Genomic DNA, 22,969 nt, shown 5'->3' with positions numbered 1-22,969 from the left:
AAATACATTTGTTGTGGACCTGGGATACCTGGAAGTGCTTTCTGATGAAGACAACCAAAGGTAAGGGATTATTGACAATAGTATATAAGACTAGATTTGATATGCGATTGTTCCAAGATGGCGCTGACCTGTATTGCTAGCCTATTTTCTCAGTATCGCATCCCCTTTTATCGCAAAGTGTGATTACCCAGTAAAGTTATTTTTAAATCTGGCATTACAGGTGCTTTCAAGAGATATTCATCTATAAATCTTAAAATGACAATATTACATTTTAAAAATGTTTTCGAATAGTAATTTAGTAAATTGTAGAGCTGTTTCACCGTATGCATTTGAGGGAAAATAGTTAGTCAACGTTATGTGCCGATGTAAAATGCTGTTTTTATATATAAATATGAACCTTATCAAACAAAAGAATGCATGTATTGTGTAACATGATGTCCTAGGAGTGTCATCTGATGAAGTTTGTAAAAGGTTAGTGCTGCATTTAGCTGTTTTTTGGTTATTTGTGATGCATGTGGTTGGTCGGAAAATGGCTATGTGGCTACTTTTACGATATACTCCTAACAATCTAATGTTTTGCTTTTGCTGTAAAGCCTTTTTGAAATCGGACAACGTGGTTCGATTCAGGAGAGGTGTATCTATAAAACGATATAACATACTCCTATATTTGAAAAAAAAAGAATATTACATTTTGTTATGCTAATGGCGATAGGATTTTTCACTGGATGTCATTTAGCAGGATGTCATTCATCCACTATCGGTCTGCCTCCATCACCACCAGCATCTTCAAAGGGAACTGGGACTCTGTCAGTGGACAAGGGGTCCTCAGATTCAGGGTTCTCAATAACCTGTCACTCCCTCTCTGAGCCATGCAGTGTTGTTTATGTATGTATCTAGTGAGCTAAGCTGTAGCATTAGCAATGTCTTTCAGAAGGAGACAACTCACAAATGTGGAAATTCTGGAGATTTTAAAAATTCTGACAATGAGTCAAAGTCAGTAATCAGATTCTGACAGTGACAGTTAGGAGCTGCCCCCCAGCCATTTAGAACCCTGAATCTGAGGACCCCTTGTCTACTGACAAAGTCCCAGTTCCCTTTGAAGATGCTGGTGGTGATGGAGGCAGACCAATAGTGGATGAAGTTACAGGAGTTCTGTGGTAGCCGGAAGGCTGCCAGCCATTTCACCCCTCCTGGCCCTGCTGTTTGCTTTGATGAGTCCCAGTCTGGAGTGCACGCCCCTTCCCATTTCCATCTGAGGCAGAGTGCTTCAAGTTGTTTCTGACAGAGGAGCTGCTGGGAGACATGGGCAGAGACCAATCGCTATGCCTTGGAGCTACAAGAGAAGAGAGAGCCAGGAGTGGGGGGGACAACCACAATTAGTGAAATGTATACCTTCCTGGTGACCGTCCTTCTCATGGGGATAGTAAAGAAGACCTCCCTAAGAGAATATTGGAGCACAGATCCTATGTTTGCAACTCCCTTCTTTGCCACCCTCTTTTCCCGAGACTGCTTCCTAGTTCTGCTGCGATGACTGCATTTCATCAACAATGCTACTGCCATTCTAAATGACCCGTTATACAAACTAAGAAATGTCAACAGCTGGCAATAAAGTGTCATGACAAACGAGACATCCATGTCCTCTCCACTGTCCATACAGCAACCATGTCGGCCACAGGGAAGGTGGACCATCTGACAGGAGAGAGAAATCAAACCAGACTGTGTGCTTGACTATAACCTCAAAATGGGAGCAGTGGATAAGGCGGACATGATAAACAGCTTTGTGGAATGCGCTCAGAAAATGACCAAGTGGAATAATATATTTTTCATTTTTTTCCCCCCAGGGTAGCTTCAAAATACAGCAAGCCAATACTTCTCTGACACAATTAGCATTGTTTGCAGAGCTAGTAGAAGAATGTAGCTAGCTACAGAAGCACAATTGAATATAACACCATAAAGGTTCTGAAATGAGTAACGTTACCTCGCTTGTCCGCGGTTATAAGGAATATACACAAAAATAGTATGCTACAGTAGAAACGACAATACACAACATGCAGAAACTATTATAAAGTAATAAGGCACTTACTTTGGAAATGTGTGCATTTCTATCAAAGTTATTATTGGTACCGAAAACAACTATGACTGCAATGCAGGCAACAGACGTAAAATGTGAACATGTGTGCAGGACGGGAGATGAGCAAATGTCTGCAGACTTGAACTGCACAAACAATTGGGAAGTGTTTGTGGAATTTTGTCCAGGTCAGAAATGTAAAAAAAATGGATTGGTCCGCAAAAGTAAAAATGGCTACTTTTATGTGAATGAATGAGGAACACACCTCAATTCAAACTTTTCTTAGAAAATAAAAAACTTGTTAGAAAATAATTTTAAATTGACCAGTTGTAAAGCCCTGGCCATAGAGAGGGGTTTTTGTTCTTTATTTTGGTTAGGCTAGGGTGTTGCATTGGGTGGGCGTTCTATGTTCCTTTTTCTATGTTTTTGTATTTCTTTGTTTTGGGCCGTGTGTGTGGCTCCCAATCAGGCACAGCTGAAGCTCGTTGCTGCTGATTGGGAGTCACACATAAGGAGCATGTTTTTCCTTTGGGTTTGTGGGTAATTGTTTCTGTCAGTGTTCTGTGTTCAGCCCTAGGCTTTGCCAGACTGTTAGTTGTTCGTCTTCGTATTTTGTTATTTTGTATGTTCATTCTTATAGTTAATAAATGTTCAAGATGAACTCTATCGACTCTGCTGCGTATTGGTCTACCTTTTCCGACGATGATTTCGTTATATCGTCTGAAGACGAAGATAACCGTTACAGAATTACCCACCACCAAGGGACCAAGCAGCGGAAGAGGGAGGTCCGGGCAATGGAGGAGACGCCGGCCAGCAGACGGGGTCGCTGGCGTCGGTCGAGGAAGCCCGGAAGACACCCCCAAGAAAATTTTGGGGGGGGGCTAATGGGGTGGTCCGGAAGGGCAGAGGAGGAGCCCAGACCACTGCTCTCGTGGGGGATGACGGCAGAGGAGGAGACGGAGATGAGGTGGTTTATTGAGGACCTGCTGAGGGAAGATCTGGAGGAGCCTTGGTATGCGGAGTTGCGCGCTGTGTCGCCAGTGCGCCCGCACAGCCCGGTGCGTCCGGTGGACATGCCCAGCACATGCCGTGCTAGGATGGGCATCCAGCCAGGACGAGTGGCAAAACCGGCTCCACGCTTCAGTTCACCAGTGCGTGTTCACAGTCCTGTCTGGCCCGTCCCTGCTCCCCGCACCAAGTCCACAGTGCATGTCCCCAGTCCTGTCCGGTCCGTCCCTGCTCCCCGCACCAAGCCCAAGGTGCGTGTCCACAGTCCTGTCCGGCCCGTCCCTGCTCCCCGCACCAAGCCCAAGGTGCGTGTCCCCCAGCCCTGCCAGTCAGCAGTCGTCAGAGCTGCCCGCCAGTCAACAGTCGTCGGAGCTGCCCGCCAGTCAACAGTCGTCGGAGCTGCCCGCCAGTCAACAGTCGTCGGAGCTGCCCGCCAGTCAACAGTCGTCGGAGCTGCCCGCCAGTCAACAGTCGTCGGAGCTGCCCGCCAGTCAACAGTCGTCGGAGCTGCCCGCCAGTCAACAGTCGTCGGAGCTGCCCGCCAGTCAACAGTCGTCGGAGCTGCCCGCCAGTCAACAGTCGTCGGAGCTGCCCGCCAGTCAACAGTCGTCGGAGCTGCCCGCCAGTCAACAGTCGTCGGAGCTGCCCGCCAGTCAACAGTCGTCGGAGCTGCCCGCCAGTCAACAGTCGTCGGAGCTGCCCGCCAGTCAACAGTCGTCGGAGCTGCCCGCCAGTCAACAGTCGTCGGAGCTGCCCGCCAGTCAACAGTCGTCGGAGCTGCCCGCCAGTCAACAGTCGTCGGAGCTGCCCGCCAGTCAACAGTCGTCGGAGCTGCCCGCCAGTCAACAGTCGTCGGAGCTGCCCGCCAGTCAACAGTCGTCGGAGCTGCCCGCCAGTCAACAGTCGTCGGAGCTGCCCGCCAGTCAACAGTCGTCGGAGCTGCCCGCCAGTCAACAGTCACCAGAGAGGTCAGACTGCGCTGAACTGCAGGAGTGGCCAGACTGCGCTGAACTGCCGGAGTGGCCAGACTGCCCTGAACTGCCGGAGTGGCCAGGGAAGGCCGCCAGCCCGGTGAGTCCTGTGCCTACGCCTAGGGACAGGCCTCTGTCATGTCTCCCCAGCCTGGTGAATCCTGGGTCAGTGCCGTCGGAGCAGCCAGGGTCGCCCGCCAGCCGGGCGCAACCATCGCCGCCCGCCAGCTGGGCGCAGCCAGGGTCGCCCGCCAGCCGGGCGCAACCATTGCCGGCCGCCAGCCGGGCGCAACAAGGGTCGCCCGCCAGCCGGGCGCAACCATTGCCGGCCGCCAGCCGGGCGCAACAAGGGTCGCCCGCCAGCCGGGCGCAACCATCGCCGCCCGCCAGCCGGGCGCAGTCAGCGTCGCCCACCAGACCTTCGGCGCGGCCAGGTGCACCACCTAAGAGGGCGACGTCAAGGGTGGAGCAGAGGCCACGTCCCGCACCTGAGCCGCCGCCGTAAGAAGGCCCACCCGGACCCTCCCCTTCAGAGTCAGGTTTTGCGGCCGGAGTCCGCACCTTTGGGGGGGGGGGTACTGTAACGCCCTGGCCATAGAGAGGGGTTTTTGTTCTTTATTTTGGTTAGGCCAGGGTGTTGCATTGGGTGGGCGTTCTATGTTCCTTTTTCTATGTTTTTGTATTTCTTTGTTTTGGGCCGTGTGTGGCTCCCAATCAGGCACAGCTGAAGCTCGTTGCTGCTGATTGGGAGTCACACATAAGGATCATGTTTTTCCTTTGGGTTTGTGGGTAATTGTTTCTGTCAGTGTTTTGTTCCAGACAGGACTGTTTGCTGTCGGTTTGCTCTTTTCTTGTTTTGTATAGTGTTCACGTTGTTTATATTAAATTCTAATAATGAACACTAACTCCGCTGCACCTTGGTCCACTTCTTCAGACGACAGCCGTTACACCAGTTGAAAACCACCTATAAATAAAGACAGGCTGCGTGCCTTGTTTCAGCGCTGATTAAATGTACTGTTGCGTAACAATCCCATTCTGGAATGGAGAGAATGTTCTAACATCAAGTGCATAAAAAAACTCACGCTGGGGCGACCGTTAGATATTTGGAACTCACGCATGAAAGGGTTAAGGATTTCAGTGACTTCATTAGCTGTGGTTTCTGATGCGTATTTGGTTGACTCATCAGCATACATGGACATGCATGCTTCGTTTAATGCAACTGGCAGGTCATTGGTAAAAATAGAAAAGAGTAGAGTGCCTAGAGAGCTGCCCTGCGGTACACCACACTTTACATGTTTGACATGAGAGAAACTTCCATTAAAGAAAACCCATTGAGTTCTATTAGATTGCCATATCGTTGATTCAGAGCTGAGGTTGAAAGCCATAACACACGTTTTTTTCTCAACAACAGGTTATGGTCAATAATATCAAAGGTTGCACTGAAATCTAACAGTGCTGCTCCCACAATTGTCTTGTCAATTTCTTTCAACCAATCATCAGTTATTTGTGTCAGTTGACTCACTTATGTGTCCTATTTGGCCCGCGGCCCTTGTGCTTGACACATACGCTAGCCTATTAGCCACGTTATGACTGACTTGTGATCATTGCTTTTGTTAGTTTGATTTTGACATTCCCAGCCTTAGTTAGTTGTCTGTTTTTGTTCAAAATATTTAGTAATTGAAACAAACAGTGCATCCCGAATGTGTAGAGACAGCAAACAATGTATCTGGCCAGCTGTGACTTACAACCTTATAGCAATGTTTTTTTGGACGACCAAGAATATTGGTGAATTCTATTTCTCATGCATTAAACTGCATCCATCTATTCTGCCAACAATGCCTTACTGTATGTCATGGAATTTTGAATCAAATAGAACCCATTTTTAAAACCTATCTTTGGTTTTGTAGCATAAACTAGGAATTTTATATACACTGCTCAAAAAAATGGGCAAAAAGTATATCTTTGCTACTTAACGCGGATCCAAGTTCAGTTTTCAGATCCACTGGGGTCATTGGTGTAGATTAGCTGCATGCTTCTGACTGGTCTTGGACCTGTGACAGCGGGCAGCCTCTCCTCACTTGGCTCGACGGGATATGTAGTGGTTTTGCCAACAGTCAGATATTTATACACTCTTGTACCGTTAACCATTTTTAAACTGACTAATGTGTTTGTTGATTAAATGAGACTTTTACTTTAATGAGTTATCCAGGAAAGTTTATTGGCACGAGAAAATGTCAACTCTACAGAGCGCAATGACTACAATGAATGGCTAAATTACTTCTGGGTCTGTGGTGCTCCTCCTCACCCCTCTACACTGAGTGTACAAAAGATGAAGGACACCTTCCTAATATTGAGTTGCACCCGCCCCTTTTCAGCTCAGAACATCCTCAATTCATCAGGGCATGGACTCTACAAGGTGGCGAAAGCGTTCCAAAGGGATGCTGGCCCATGTTGACTCCAATGCTTCCCAAAGTTGTGTCAAGTTGGCTGGATGTCCTTTGGGTGGTGGAGCATTCTTAATTCACATTGGAAACTATTAAGCGTGGAAAAAGCCAAGCAGCATTGCAGTTCTTGACACAAACCGGTATATCTGGTACCTGCTATTATACCCTGTTCAAAGGCACTTAAATCTGGTCTTGCCCATTCACCCTCTTAATGGCACACATACACACAATCTATCTAAATTCTCAAGGCTTAAAAATCCTCCTTTTAAATTGTCAAGTCCCCTTCATCTACACTGATTTGAAGTGGATTTAACAAGGGACACTAGTAAGGGATCATAGCTTTCACCTGGTGAGTCTGTCATGGATAGAGCAGGTGTCCTTAATGTTTTGTTCACTCAGTGTATAAGCTGTCAGCTAAGCATGGGGGGTGCGTTCCAGTGCACTTTCCTGCCAAAAGCTGACACTGGCTGAATTTCACGCAGTCATTTGAATATGTTAAAGCTTTAAGGCCACATTCATGACCATGATAGCTTTTTTTATATAATAATAGGGGCATTTTATTCAGTTAAAACTGGTATTCAGACATGTCTGTGGTCTGGGCCTAAAACTAAAGTATCCCTTTGGTGCAGGAAATTGCATTTGCTTTAGGTTCTCAGCTAATCTGGTGATTCACTTTTGATTGTGTCATCCAAGATTACTCACTTGGTAAAGGCAGGAAGATGCATTTTCTTCTCTCTAGAACACGTCATTCTTCCTTCCATAATCTGTCTTGAGCTCCCCGCTCTCCTGTCACAACTGAACGGCAGATGGGGTGATTGCTTCTCCGGCTGTCTTTAAAGGCCCCATGCTCGTATTCTTTTGATGACTCAATTATTCCCACACCATGGACGAAGTGCACACTGTGTAGACTAATTGACCAGCAGTCTTAAACAGACCTCGCAGTGTGCCTCAAGCTGGTCTGTATGGCATATCAACAAGGCTTGGTAGTTTACTTTCTAAATGTAATCCGTTACGAATTACCTGTCAAATTGTAATCAGTAACACACCTTTTGGATTACGCAAACTAAGTAATGTAATCTGAGCGTTTCAATCACTGTGCATAGCCATTGACGTGATAGGCTATTGATTTCATTGGGCCTAGCGATTTTGCAAAAATATGCCTATGATGATGTACTAAGAATTACGTTAAAGTACCATTTCATTATGAATCATGTCATTGATGTACTCCAGAGAAAAAGGTTTTGGTTTAGTCCTGTTGTGTTCTGTTGGTGGTTCGCCATTAGAAGGCTTTGGGCTACTTTTTCCAAAGTATGTCTTGGTGCCCTGAAAATAGAATAGTTTGATCACTCATGTTTAAAAATTCAGCTGCTGTATTTTCCATTTTTTTTTTAAAGCAGATCCAATTGTGCTAACTCAGCAACTTATAATTAGATAATGCAAATGCACCTTAGACTCAACAAATTGACATGTCATTTGTTTGCTTCAAATCCTTCTCTGGCTCCCAATTGGCATAGTTGTCTAAGACATTGCATCTCAGTGGAAGAGGCATCACTGCAGTACCTAGTTCGAATCAGGCTGCATCTCATCCAGCCGTGATTGGGAGTCCCATAGGGTGGAGCACAACTTGTCCTAGTCCGGGTTTGGCCGGGGTAGGCTGTCATTGTAAAATAAGAATTTGTTCTTGACTGACTTGCCTAGTTAAATAAAGGTTACACTTTTAATAAAAAATAAAAAAAATGAGATTCCCGTCAGTCTAGAAGAACAACCGCTCTGCTACTTTTTCTTCAGTGGGTAACCAACGTTTTCTTCTTTTGTCAGATCCGTACTGTTAATTTTTTTTTTTTTTTCAACCAGTTTTTGAAGAATGTCCCTCCCTACCCACTTACTCATACTCTTTCGCACTCGCTTGTTCGCTTTATACTCATCCTCCGCCTTGTGTTTTGGGGAAAAAATATGGGTCCTGGCTGTCAATAAGGAGCTGCTTGTCAGTTCATCTCTCAGCAGAGGAGCCTCCCTGGGTGCCAGGATGCCTCTTTGATCTTCGCATAGCACTGCACTTCCTGCCCACTTCACACAGGGCTCGGGCTGCCAGATAAAAGCTAACAGCCACTCGTTTCCAGCCTCTCGCTTTCCAGCAGATGGAGAACCCCATTACCTGAAACCCCTTAACTAGAAGGTTGATTCACACGGCACAGCCCTTCGGCTAAAAGTGGTTTCCCTAATCCAATTGAAGGGTGGGGGGTATTTCCCTCCGTCGGTATAAATGAGTCTTGTAAATGGGGTTCTTGGATTTTTATGTAGCAGACCGAATGCTTTGTGGTGCGTTGAATCGGATTGGGCTGGGGTTTCCACATTTTCATTGTGTTACGATGCATCGTTAAAGTGTGGCGTTAATTTAGTATTTTCCCCACTTTGACAAGTGCCACGTTAATCGATTGCTTCATTTGTTATTGATTTGTATACTGAATGCCGTATATGTTTTCCTCCAGAGTTTTATGGGTATGTTTAAGTGTATAATTTGTGTTTTCATTCAGGACGTACGCCTTGCGCCGGGTGCAGGATGCCTTCAGGGCAAACCGGAGTGTAGAAGACCCTAAGATGGTGGAGCAGCTCTTAAACCAGGGCAGGGACAACCTAGACATGATCCGGAGACAGGTAGGCCTACCACACACACACACACACACACACACACACACTGGTTCATGTAAGAACAAAGTTATTCCAGCAAGGACTAAAGTATTTTGATGCTCACAGCAAAATATTATTTTTGCACCACAATCATTTCTCCAAAGAAATGTTTTCCATTAATCGTCCAACTTAACCAAAATATCACCTGGCCAGGATACCTCGGAGTCTAGTTTCTAAGAACAGTGGGTGGTTATTTTTCCCCCATCCTCTAAGTTGCGCATTTCCCCAGATACATGTTAGTTGAGCACCTGATTAGTGTCCACCTGTCGACTCTCGCACGGCGCCAGAGTGCTAATCACCACTGATGCCCTGCTGTTGGCCGCTTTGTTCCCATAATGCACCTCCAACCGTCCATCCCATCTCAGGGGACCATGGGGAAGGCTCCAGCCCTCGCTCTCTCTTGGTCTCTGTCTTTCTTGGTCTCTTTATTTAGCTATGTCTGTCTCTCGCCCTCAATCTCAAGTTTCTCTGTTTCTGAGTGTATGATTTCCACGTCATTCTCTTGGGCAACATCCTCTAACACCTAACCTTGGTTCCCCAAGGCTCTATGTGTTGTGCTGATAACCAGCAGAAATGTATGACTTGGTCAATGACCTATAAAGAAGGCAATTGGCAAAACACAGTAATGTATGCATTGAGATGCATGCAGCTCGTCTAATGATAGACACACATTCTGATGTATATATTGTTTATATGGGCTCATCCTACAGGCCTATTCAATGAGAATATAGAATAAAAACAAATACAATTATGCAACATTGCTCTACATCTCACAAGCGTTCTTTGATGTCTAGAGGTAATGTCAAGAGAGACTAGTACCGCTAAGATAGTTAGCGTGTTTAAGCGAAGCTGTGTGGGTGGCTCTGCAACTGAGCCGGTGCTAAGCAGCAGAATAGAGCAGCTGCGCGTGTGTGTTTGCATATCCCAGCAGATGCGAAACAGCCTTATGTAGAGGATAAGACCCACGTCTCCCACACACACACACACACACACACACCACATGCATATTGATGCTCAAATATACACCCATATTATATACACACCAAGCATGTCTTGACAACTTCAACCTTGAGCCCAAGCAAAGTATAGCACTTTTGGCACAGAGAATATTCTTGGCTCTCTGCCTCTCTCCAGCGCGCACCACAGTGTGAGTGCCAACACAGGCGGGCATGAGTGGAACAAGGAGGCGGGTAGTGTGGGGGTGGCACTGCACTGTCACACTATGCCCAACCACACACACACACACACACACACACACAAGCCCTCCTGCATACACATGAAGCCTTACAGAACCTGTGTATTCTGTTGTGTTTGAAAGTGACAGATGGGTGTCTTTGCCTCATACAGTAAGTATACGTGGTGCGTTGCTGATGGTACAAGGATGACTAAACCATTCACTTGCTCACCACGTATTCTAGTCCCTGTATACGCAGCCCTCTCCCGCTTCCAAAGAAGAGGCTTGCTCTTTATTCATCCATTTGCATCCAAATGTGTTATTTGCCGTCAGACAGTATCCAACATGACACACGCACACAGAACAGATGGGAGCATTAAGTGCCTTGCTGAAGGATGCAATCACATATTTCCCCGTCAGCCCTGGGAGCCGGCAACTCTTGGGTTACTCACTCGCCTCTCTAACCTCCAGGCTAGCCTCACAACCCACCGTGTTTATCTTGCTTTGTCGCTTTGACTTTTTAGCTTTTTTTTCCATTAGCAGCAGTGGGTTGCATGTTTAAAAAAAAAAAAAAGTATATATATTATTGTTCTGTTGTCTGCTCCACCATGATCCCTACTCTTACACACGGTTACGAAAAAAGCCTGGTGGGGCATGAATGTTAATTCAGAGCCCTACCCTTGCGTACGAATTTCAGGCCCTACCCTATCCAGGCCCAATTGCTTCTGCCAAATTTTAAGGCCCAATCAGAAATATTTTCCTCCGCTAGTAAATCCACCCTGAATGCTGCTTGCTTTGCATGTGATTTGATAATGGCGGCTCTGAATAGTGTTGTCAGGATTTGATGCCAGATTTTCCTTGGAAAAAATGAACACGAAGCAGACGGAACTGTATGGTCCTTTTTAAAACCTACTTTTGGAAAATATTGTGTGCTATATCTTGAAAAAATATTAAAATGTGACTGGTTGACAACATAATGCATTTTCTTTCCAACATTAAAACTTTTCCTCAAGAAATGTAATCCAGTTCATGTTTTGCTTTCTTACTTCCTAGTAACGCGTTACTGTTATCGTGACAACTCTAGCTCTGAGTATCCATAGCAACGGCTCCACTTGGGTTACTATGCTCAATGACTAGACATGACAGAGCAGTTAGCTACTTTTTGTCACTCTAAACTCTGACAATTCAAGGAACATAATTATATATAAATCTCTCCCGTTTTATATTTGACAAGGTTGAAGCTCTTCTGACACCATGTTACGATCTTAGTCATATGACTGTACTGCGCAGCATAGCACGAGCAAATGGGTCAGCTTCAAAATGTTTGTCAAATTAGTGATGCCCTGCCCATACCCTAGTTATTGATGAAAACCATGCACTACCCGGCCCTAAACGATGTATAATGTCGGGGCTCAGGTTGGGTTGCAGAGCTCTAGGATATATACATTATTAATATGCCCCCTATCTCAAAATACACTTTAGTTAGGGGGTTGTAAGAAGCATCAAATCATTGGCTTCAGGTTCAGCAATAGCTCTCACAGCACTAGAATCCCATTCCTATAACGGCGTGCTTGGCAGTATCCCCAACCCGGATTTGAATTTTAATGGGAAATGTGACGTAGGCAGGCTAATGAATTTCAGATCATTTTGGCTCACACTAACATTTTTTTGCCTACTCCTCCCTTTCCCCCATTTTAGAAACAAAGTCATTGAAGAGCACCTCGTCTGAAAACAGTATATACCCAGCCACAAGCAACAAAGGCATGTTTATTGTATAGCCAGGGCTCCAAGTGCAACCATTTCATCGCATTTTGCTGCCATTTGTGAGAGTAAATTTTTTTTACATTTTTATTGGCCGCATTAGTGCGAGCTACAAATTCTAACTCGGCAAAAAAAGGAACCGTCCCTTTTTCAGGACCCTGTCTTTAAAAGATGATTCGTAAAAATCCAAATCGTCACACATCCTTAAATATGATTTCCCATGCTTGTTCAATGAACCATAAACAATTAATGAACATGCACCTGTGGAACGGTCGTTAAGACACTAACAGCTTACAGATGGTAGGCCATTAAGGTCACAGTTATTAAAACTTAGGACACTAAAGAGGCCTTTCTACTGACTCTGGAAAAACACCAGAAGAAAGGGTCCCAGGGTCCCTGTTCATCTGCATGAACGTGCCTTAGGCATGCTGCAAGGAGGTATGAGGACTGCAGATGTGGTTGGGGCAATACATTTAATTGTCTGTACTGTGAGACGCCTAAGACAGTGCTACAGGACGGACAGCTGATCGTCCTCGCAATGGCAGACCACGTGTAACAACACCTGCACAAGATCGGTACATCCGAACATCACACCTGCGGGACAGGTATAGGATGGCAACAACAACTGCCCTAGTTACACCAGGAACGCACAATCCCTCCATCAGTGCTCAGACTGTCCGCAATAGGCTGAGAGAGGCTGGACTGAGGGCTTGTAGGCCTGTTGTAAGGCAGGTTCTCACCAGACATCACCGGAAACAGCATCCGTATGGGCACAAACCCAAATCCTGTCGCTGGACCAGACAGGACTGTAAAAAGTGCTCTTCTCTGACAAGTTGCGGATGGTCGGATTTGCGTTTATCGTCGAAGGAATGAGCATTACACTGAGGCCTGTACTCTTGAGCGGGATCGATGTGGAGGGTCCGTCATGATCTGGGGTGGTGCGTCACAGCGTCATCGGACTGAGCTTGTCATTGCAGGCAATCTCAACGCTGTGCGTTACAGGGAAAACATCCTTCTCCCTCATGTGGTACCCTTCCTGCAGGCTCATCCTGACATGACCCTCCAGCATAACAATGTCACCAGCCATACTGTTCGTTCTGTGCATAATTTCCTGCAAGACAGGAATGTCAGTGTTCTGCCATGGCCAGCGAAGAGCCCGGATCCCAATCCCGTTGAGCACGTCTGGGACCTGTTGGATCGGCGGGTGAGGGCTAGGGCCATTCCCTCCCCAGAATTGTCCGGGAACTTGCAGGTGCCCTGGTGGAAGAGTGGGGTAACATTTCACAGCAAGAACTGTCAAATCTGGTGCAGTCCATGAGGAGATGCACTGCAGTACTTAATGCAGCTGGTGGCCACACCAAATACTGGCTGTTACTTTTGATTTTGACCCCCCCCCCCCCCCCTTTCAGGGACACATTCCATTTCTGTTAGTCACATGTCTGTGGAACTTGTTCAGTGTATGTCTGTTGAATCATATGTTCATACAAATATTTACACATGTTAAGTTTGCTGAAAATAAATGCAGTTGACAGTGAGGGGATGTTTCTTTTTTGGTTTAGTTGGTCACCTCACTCAACAACAAACATTTTTGGGTGTGGCTAAAACCATGATTTGGGCAGACAGTTAAAGATGCAGTCCGGGATCTTAAGCACTTACAAATTCACAACATATTGTTGTTTTTTTTATTTGTATTTGCAGAATGGAACATATATACGAAATGAATGAGCGTGCACAATTTTCAGGGACCCGTTTTGGCTAGTGAGCACTACTTTCAAAACTTCTGGATGAAATTATTCAAAGCTCTGGAGCATCACTTTAAGTGAACATGCATTGATTTGATTCCTGCCGTGAAAGAATCTGCCCTGACCCTGACAGTGCCTATTTTAGCTAGTGGCTGTGATGAGCGAGCCTTTTTTCTCTCCCTCTTCCCAATGTGTGCTCTGAGTATAGGGAGAGAAAATGCATTCTGATTGTACAACATTTCAAAATGCAGTTGCGGGGAAAGATGCAAGCTTTGGAAGCAAGTATACTGTTCTTAGTTGAAGAGAGGAGGGCCTCTGCTTTCTCTAGGTATCTGATGTATTGCTGAACTTTCATTATTGAGTGAAATTTCACCAATTTACAACCTACGTTTCTGGCATGACTTTGGCCATTTCTGGTGAGTGCATCCTATCAAACCCCTGGAAAGATTTGCTTAGCTGTATTTCCAAAAGCTGAAGGAGTTTCTCTCGGGGCTACACCCATCTGTAAATCTGCACTACATAAAGGGGGCCAGCTTCAATAGGAGAGGGCGATATAACTTCCCATGATGATCCAGATCGAGCCATAGTGTATAGGAGAAAGACGGGCTCTATATCAGCCGGGCATTTCAGGCCAATGCCCTCGGGAAGACCCATTTCACCTCTCAGTGGCGCTCAGACCTGTGTTCAAAAACTATTTGATATCTTTAAAATACTTTGTTTTATTTTTTTCTAGCCTTCCTGGATTGCTAGACGGGTGGGGTTTGCAGTTTTGGGTCTATTCTGTTGATCCATTTAAGCCTGGCAAGCTCAATCAAGCACAGACAAAGTATTTGAAATGACTTCAAACAGCATTGGGACCCTGTATGGTGTTACTCACAGATGGGAGTATAGGAGTTGACAATCTAATGTTAGCATATTCTAATATTGCCATTATTGCTAAAATGTAGTCCTTTTCCATAGCAATTTACACTTTTCAAATGCTGTGTCCCTATGTTCCCATCAATTTAGCCATTTGAGCAACTGTGGCGGTAGTTTGTTACCTCAGACAGACATACTCCTGGCCCCTGCTACCAGTCATGGTGAGCTAATCTTTCCTATGGGGCTGGGCTATGGGGGTTTGAAATGTCCCTTCCCTCATGCGAGTCATGTCAGTTACTAGTCTTTCTGCTAGACACCCCTGTTCTAAATGTCCCTTCTTCCATTATTTCTGATCACTGCCCTTTTCTTGGTCCTTTGCTGCAGTAAGATGTCAGTCTTTTATAAGTCGGCTTGTATGTAAGTAAGATGGATTGCACCTGCAGGATGGTATTTATGTAGGGAACCGCAGGATGATCTTGCCAAAACTAATGTGGCCTTTCTGTTAATGGGAGATCAAATGAAAAGATCCCTTTGTACAAATGCCATTGGTTCTGCTTGAGCGTGTGTGCTTTTTGTTTGCTCTTTTCTATTTCTCTCTCTGTGTGTGTTTGCCTCCATGTGCCCGCGTCCTTGCCAGACATCGTCTGTCAGCCTGTATCGGATCCTTGAGAAATTCTATTGCCAGCGAGTGACAATTCTATGACCATGACTTCTATTGCATTCTTGTTTGGAATAAACTATGGATGTGATTTACCTATCCAATGTTCCCGCTAATATTATACCCTGCAGGGCAATCCAGCACAAATGGCTGCTACTAATGGCACTTGATGTCTCAGCATTTCAACCATTCTGGGGCAATGAAGATGAAAGGTCAGTTTAGTGAATTATATCTGACGTACTGTGCAGCGACACAAGGCTATCTAGCAGGGCCCAACTAGCCCGCAGGAGGTTTGATTTGTTATGCGTTTAATTAAATACTTCAGTTTACTCTTGAACATCTAAAACTAGATCGAAAGTAACTCGAAATTATAATGGACCTATATATTTTACAATAACTGCAACAACAACAAAAATGGCAGTCAAATTGATTTTGACAAACAAATTCTGTCACACTGCACTTATATTTCATCAGAACTACAAACATGGCTCAGTGGAGGTCAGCAGGCAGAGATTCATGGAGTGTAGCAGAGATTGAAGGATACATAAGTCTGCCATGTACAGAACCAACTTTTTTTCTTTATCAGGTTTCTCTTGTGTCACTGGTGGAGAAATATTACAGCATCCATCTTTGGAGACCTTGACTATATTACATTATAACGTGTCCTCATCCAACCTTCTGATAGATTGCCAAGCTCTAGATGAAAGATGTATTTTGGAAGACAACTTGCATCTCGTTATCTTCATAATGAGCACATAATGTTTGTGTGTGAATGCGTGCGTGTGTGTGTGTGTGTGTGCACAGTTGTACAGTTGTACGTGTGTGTGTGTGTGTGTGTGTGTGTGTGGGCCTTGAACAGAGTGACTGGCATAACCCAGTAAACACATTAACACATCCGTAGGAGGCGAAACCATAAGTCTCCATCACTCCTGATTCAGGGCTAAACAAGCTTTCAATGGCTGTACTTTCACTCTCACTGAGTGGGGAAACAGGGGAGGGGGGGGTTCGGGAGGCAGGCATGTATTCAGAGGATACCAGGATGTCCGCTTTGAGTCATTACCCTTGCTGCCTCGTTGCTCTGGTCGCCACCCCGGGTCAGATAACCACCCACATTGTCACATTCACACACAGTACTGTGTCCTGTGACTGCAATTGAAGATGCTAGAACGTTACAAGAGGGGAGCGAGGGAGAGTGTGCATTAGTGGTGCTTAGATAAAGGTGGGGGGAGGTGATTGCTGAAGCGAAGGAGAGACTGGTGCTGTAGTGGGAGAAAAAGACACTGAATGTAAGAGTGCTTGGAGAAATGGCAGATATACAGATAACGTGTTTGAAGGGATCAGTTGTTTAAGCAAGCAAGGTGCAAATTCAAATTTTGATCAATGTTATTTGCAGTGTGATTTCTAGATCAGTGATTATGCACACTAATTGCAATGCAGTTGATTTCAAACATGCACAATATAATGTGTCTAGAAACAAATGGTCAGAAGTGGGGTTGTCTTGACCTGATATGCTACTGGTCGCTATGTTCCTTCCCTAACTCCACTACAGAGTCCTGGACTTGGCTACATTGCATAAAAGGTTCAGTGAAGTAAAAAATGTGGCTCACACAACCACTTTCCATCCAGGTACTTAGAGGAGCCAATGAAATTTGACCACATTGATCCACCTGTGTTTCTCTTTCGGTTTTAACGGCTGGATCTGGACTGCTATCCTCTTAGCCAAGAATGCCTCTGAGCACCTGTGAGGCTATAAAGTGCTCAATAAAAGTTGAATTGTATGCAGAGAGCCTGGCAGGGGCTGCCAAATACCACTGTGCCAAATATACTGCTGAGCAAGCTGGGGGGAGGTAGATGTATTCCTCCTGAGCTTCCATCACTGAACGTTGCATTCTATTCACTTCCATCTTCTCTCCTATATTCCTCCTCTGGCTTCTTTGTCCTCATAACGCTTCTCGCTCCCTTTCTCTTCATCCAGCCACATGCCTTTTACAGAGCTGGATTTTGAATAGTACGTCTTCTGTTATCATGAATCTGCGTATTAAACTGTATATTTTCTAAAAACGTTCTCCTGTTGCTTTTGCAGGCCCACCTTCTCACTAAAATACCAGTCTTCCTGACTGAGGCTACTCCTACTTATTAGGAGGAGTAGTGACGGTATTCTTTTGTTCTCTAATGAAGTTCTCTAAGGAAGGTTGTGTGTGTGTGTGTGTGTGTGTGTGAGAGCAAGTTGGTGTTGCTACCAAAGGAGTACAAATTATTTTATATTTGAGACAGCACAGGCCTTAACATTAGACAAAGGAAAAATCAACCAATTCAAAAAGCTGTAGTATCAATTTTCCAGCTAGATGTAGCCTATAAAAACCCAACCAATAAGATATTACTGCTAAACCCAACCTTGTAGATTAGAATATCACCTTCTACAACTTCTCCTATTATGACATCACGTCTCTGTGATGACAGGCTTTATAGCATAACACTCAGTACAGAGTTAGCTGCGATAGTCTGATGGCCTGTTATTACACAGTAGTGGTACCCCGGGCGGTAAATCATTGGAAATTAATATTCCCATGTAATTTATTTCGATGCAAAATCCACAACTGGTGTGCATGGCCAAGTGCCAATGCCTTTTAACAAACTCCAGGCATTTACATTTGTTGGAAGACATGAAAATGGCGCTCTTTGGCCACGCAGTGGTGGATTTTGCATCAAAAGAAACATGCATGAGCGGGATTATTTAAGATGCTGTTTGAAGAGGTAGGTTTTCAGATATTTTCAGAAGATGGGCAGGGACTCTGCTGTCCTAGCTTCAGGGGAAAGCTGGTTCCACCATTGGGATGCCAGGAAAGGGAAGAGCTTGGACTGGGTTGAGCAGGAGCTGCTCTTCTGTAAAGGTGGGAGGGCCAAGAGACCTGAGGTGATAGAACTTGTGCTCGGGTTGGGGTGTAGGGTTGGAGCATAGCCTAAAGGTAGGGAGGGGCAGTTCCTTTTGCTGTTACGTAGGTAAGCACTATGGTCTTGTACTGGATGCGAGCTTCGACTGTAAGCCAGTGTGGAGGAGCGGGGTGACATGAGAACTTGGGAAGGTTGAAAACCAGGCGGGCTGCAGCATTCTGAATATGTTACAGGGGTTTGAATGCGCAAGTGGGGAGCCCAGCCAACAGCGAGTTGCAGTAGTCCAGACGGGAGAAGACAAGTGTCTGGATTAGGACTTGCACCGCTTCCTGTGTGAGGTAGGGTCATACTCTATGGATGTTGTTGAGCATGAACCTGCAGGAGTGTGTCACTGCTTTGATGTTTGCAAAGAACGACAGGGTGTTGTCCAGGGTCACGTCAAGGTTATTTGTACCCTGGGAGGGTGACACTGTGGAGGAAGAGCAGCTTGGTCTTGTCGACATTGAGCTTGAGGTGGTGGGATGACATAAGTTGAGATATCTGCCAGGCATGCAGAGATGCATGTCACCACCTGGGTGTCAGAAGGGGGAAGGAGAAAAGTAGTTGTGTCATCCACAAAGCAATGATGGGAGAAACCATGTCAGGATATGACGAAGCCGAGTGACTTTATGCATAGAGAGAAGAGGAGAGACCCTAGAATCAAGCCCTGGGGGATGCCAGTAGTGAGTGTGGTGCAGACACAGATCCTGTCCACGTCACCTGGTAGGAGCGGCCTACAAGGGTAGGATGCAATCCAAGAGTGTGCAGAGCCTGAGACGCCCAGCCCTGAGAGGGTGGAGAGGAGGAGCTGATGGTTCAGTGTCTAAGGCAGCGGACTGATCTAGGAGGATGGGAACAGAGGACAGAGAGTTTTGACAGTGCGGAGAGCCTCCGTGACACAAAGCGCAGTCTCGGTTTAATGGCTTATCTTGAAGCCTGACTGGTTAGGGTTAAGAAGATGGTTCTGAGAGGGATAACGAGGAAGTTGATCAGAGACCGCACGCTCAAGTGTTTTGGAAAGAAGGGATACAGGTCTGTAGTTTATGACGTCAGATAAGTTGAGTGTTGGTTTCTTGAGTAGGGGAGCGACTCGGGCCATTTTGAAGTCAGAGGGGACGCAGCCTGTGGTCAGGGATGAGGGAAGTGAGGAATGGGAGAAGGTCTCCAGAGATGGCCTGAAGGAGGGGATTGGGTCGAGCGGGCAGGTTGTTGGGTGACCAAACCTCACTAGTTGCAGGATGTCATCTGGAGAAAGGGGACAAAGAGGTCAAGGCGTATGGTAGTTCTGTGTGCGTGAGACTCAATAGACTGAGTGAATGAGTAGCGGATGTCATCAACTTTCTTTTCAAAGTGGTTGATAAAGTCATCCGCAGAGAGGGAGGGGGTGGAGGATTGAGGGAGGAGAAGGTGGAAAAGAGTTTCCTAGGGTTAGAGGCAGAAGCTTGAAATGTAGTGGTAGAAAGTGGATTTGGCAGCAGATACAGAGGAAGAGAACTTAGAGTGGAGGGAGTGAAAGGATGATAGGTCCTCCGGAAGTTTAGTTTTCCTCCATTTTCGCTCAGTTGTCCGTGGCCCTGTTCTGTAAGCTCGCAAGGAGTCACTCAGCCACGGAGCAGGAGGGGAGGGCCAAGCCGGCCGGGAGGAAAGGGGACAGTGCAAAGTCATAGGATGCGGAACGGGAGGAGAGTAGGGTCGAAGAGGCAGAATGAGGAGACTGGAGGGAGAAGGATTTAGCAGAAGGGAGAGATTGTGGGATAGAAGAGGACAGCGTAGTGGGAGAGAGCGAAGATTGCGATGGCACATGATCATGTGGAAAGGGATCCCAGAAAAGGGGAAAAAAGTAGTGATCAGAGACCTGGAGGGGGGTTCCAGGGAGGTCAGTAGGTGAGCAGCCTTTAGTAAAGATGAGGTCAAGCTTATTGCCTGCCTTGTGAGTTGGAGGGGATTGGGAAAGGAAGAGGTCAGAAGAGGCAAGGAGGGGAAAGTGAGTTGGAGTTGCACCACAAGGTGCCCTTGAGGAACTCTCGAAGGGCACCTTGTGGATGATATGACAATGTTGTGCTTGAGTGGACAAGTAACAGTGACAGCATGGAATTCAAATGAGGAGATAGACAGGTGAGAAAAGAGAATCTCCACTTAGGAGAAATGAGTACACCTGTGCCATCACCACGATGACCAGATAGGACCTCTTGGATGAGCTCTTGCATGAGGCAGAAGTAATGCGTTGCGACTCGAGTTTCCGCATCAGCTGGAAGACTGTGCTTTTTGGTCAGTGTCAGTGGCGGAAAGGGAGAGTGGAGGGATTTGCTGTTCTCCCTCCGCTGAGACTGACCATCAGATGCATGCACCATCAGCCAAGTAAAATAAAAAGCAAATGATTTAAATGTATGCTCACTCAGCTGTGCTTCACAAGTAATACAACAGATCTATTACCGGTGTGATCATATAGCCTAGATTGTGAGTGTCCAAACAACAATGCTTTGGCAGGCAATTCAAGCAAAGCCAATATGCGTATGGGCTTATAGCTTACTGCACAATCCTCATTGCTACAGTACTGTTTTTATTAATGTTACATAGGCTTACGTTTCTTAAGTCATGTTAAAAAAAAAAGCTGAGCGGTAGAGAAAAGGTTGGTGACCACTGTTCTAGAAATGTCCCTGTTTAACAATGTTAAATCAATGTTTCCCATTACTGAGACAATTGTGATCGAATCAATGCAATATTAGCCACTTTCAATGCAACATACCGAAACAAAACAAACTATGCAAGAGCTTTTGTTGTAGGCAGAAAGCATCGGAGTAGGATTCTATTGCATTGACGCACACTCAGCCCGTACTCTAAACAGACCGGTGCAGCAGCAACAATCAAAGCTGCAGTACTGTATATTCAATTCTACTGTATTTGCAAATAGACCATTGCCCTATATGGATCTGTGCCATTTACTTTGAACCGGACTGTTTACAGCATGAGCGTTCGAGGGTTGCTTGTCACGTGGTGTTTTTTTTCATCCATTTTTTTTCTTCATACATTTGCAAGCCTTAAATGCACATAATTACAATGACACACTGATGCGTTTCAGGCAGCGTTCATTTTGTGGGCCTACAAGACATGTTTTGAATCACAATAATTATGCTTTCGGTGTTAGCGTAGCTTCCCAGTAATAACTCTGCAATGGGCCTTACAACTTCCTTAGCTCTGTGTGATTGGACTGTGTAAGAGTGCGTGATATCGGCATTAGCAGTATGTCTAGGACCTGAGGGTCTTGGTAAGAAAACCAATAGTGATTCCCTGCTGAACATTTTTAAAACGGCAGCAACATATATAGCCTAACCTCAATACACATTTCATCACCCTATAAGGTTATCAAGACCTACCTTTATCTGGGCCCAAATAGAATGTGTTACAAGAATATTTAGTGGATTGGACAGCTATTAGTTCGCTTATGGAAAGCTATTTAAGCTGGGCTACTGTTGATAATGTGTGTGTGCCTGACTGCCTGTACTGTTTACCCGGGTGTGTTTGTGCCTGAGCTTGTGTCACTTGTTTGCTGTGTGCAATGCATGTTTACGTGTGTGTAAGATGGTGAGTTGGGAATAGGCCAGTGAATGAGCTAGGCCAAGCAGTAGTTAATGCCGTATATTATACAGCCTAATACGCCATAAAAGTGAATGATTGTGCTTCTCGGCATTCCATCTACATGAATACAAAATGGACCCATCTGAGTGGAGTGAAATTCCAATGGAATTGACTTCCATGAAGTGCACTACGGTATATCCATCACTCTAGACAGGGGTGGCTAAATTGGTTGGCTCGATACATTTCTTGGTGATGGTTTCAATTCCGTTGGACTGGCTGGCTCTTGTCCACATTTATTTTTTGGTCTCCTTTCCTCTTTTCCAATAAAACACAGTTTTAATGTTTCTCATCCATTGACCCAGAGCCTGTTGTTCACCACACTGATACAAGATTGCAAGTGGAGAAGCACAGCAGTTTGGGAAGATATTTTTTTACTTGTGTTCTTCTCAAAAGCCTAAAATATACATTTGGTCACGGGGTGGCAGAATTGATTTGTAACGAATCCCAGGGTGATTGTTGTCGACCAAGGATAACAATTTGGCTTGAGCATATTGGACGGCTAGTGCTCTGTTTTACTGCGGCCGGTTGAACACTGCCAGCGTGTGTTGCCGTGGGCTGGCACGTCTCATCTGGACCCCCGCCGTGACATGGCACCAGGGGAGAAACTAAGTAACGCATTTCTCCCTCCCTCGCAGCTTGCAACACCTTAAAATGTTCAAATGCAACACCTTATCCATGAGTCACCATTTATTTACTCTCTACCTGTCTCTCTATTCTACACTCCGATATGCCGATCTGTTTTATCTGTTCTGTCTATCTATTCTAATAATACATACATTTTATGCCCAGATATGTCAGCTTCTCTAATATCACATTGCATACTGACTACTCAAACTTCTGTACCGAGTATTGTAACACTTTTTAGTGATATTTTAAACTAGATCTAGGCTAGAGTTACCCCAAATTATCGTGGTTCTTATTAAGTGAAATGTGCATTTGTGCTGATCAGGTGTAGAGCAGCCCCTGAAGTGAATCTTCTTATCTGTATGCAAGATTTGCCATGTGTTGTCTTAGGAATTCAGCATTCTCT

The 22,969-nt window shown here is 45.5% G+C and overlaps 1 protein-coding gene across 1 annotated transcript in view; it reads left to right on the top strand.

Annotated features, from left to right (window-relative positions):
* LOC115154113 (LYR motif-containing protein 4B) overlaps window positions 1-22,969 on the top strand; it is a 63,806-nt gene that overhangs the window by 8,472 nt on the left and 32,365 nt on the right. Inside the window, exon 2 of the mRNA XM_029700015.1 lies at window positions 9,026-9,146. Within this exon, the coding sequence (XP_029555875.1) occupies window positions 9,026-9,146 (121 nt within the window). The remainder of the gene's footprint in view (window positions 1-9,025; window positions 9,147-22,969) is intronic.

This window comes from Salmo trutta, chromosome 2 (genome assembly GCF_901001165.1).
Source record: "Salmo trutta chromosome 2, fSalTru1.1, whole genome shotgun sequence".
In the NCBI taxonomy this organism is placed as follows: Eukaryota; Metazoa; Chordata; class Actinopteri; order Salmoniformes; family Salmonidae; genus Salmo; species Salmo trutta.
Note: the sequence above shows the minus strand (reverse complement) of the source record. Positions and strands in the feature narration are given on the sequence as shown.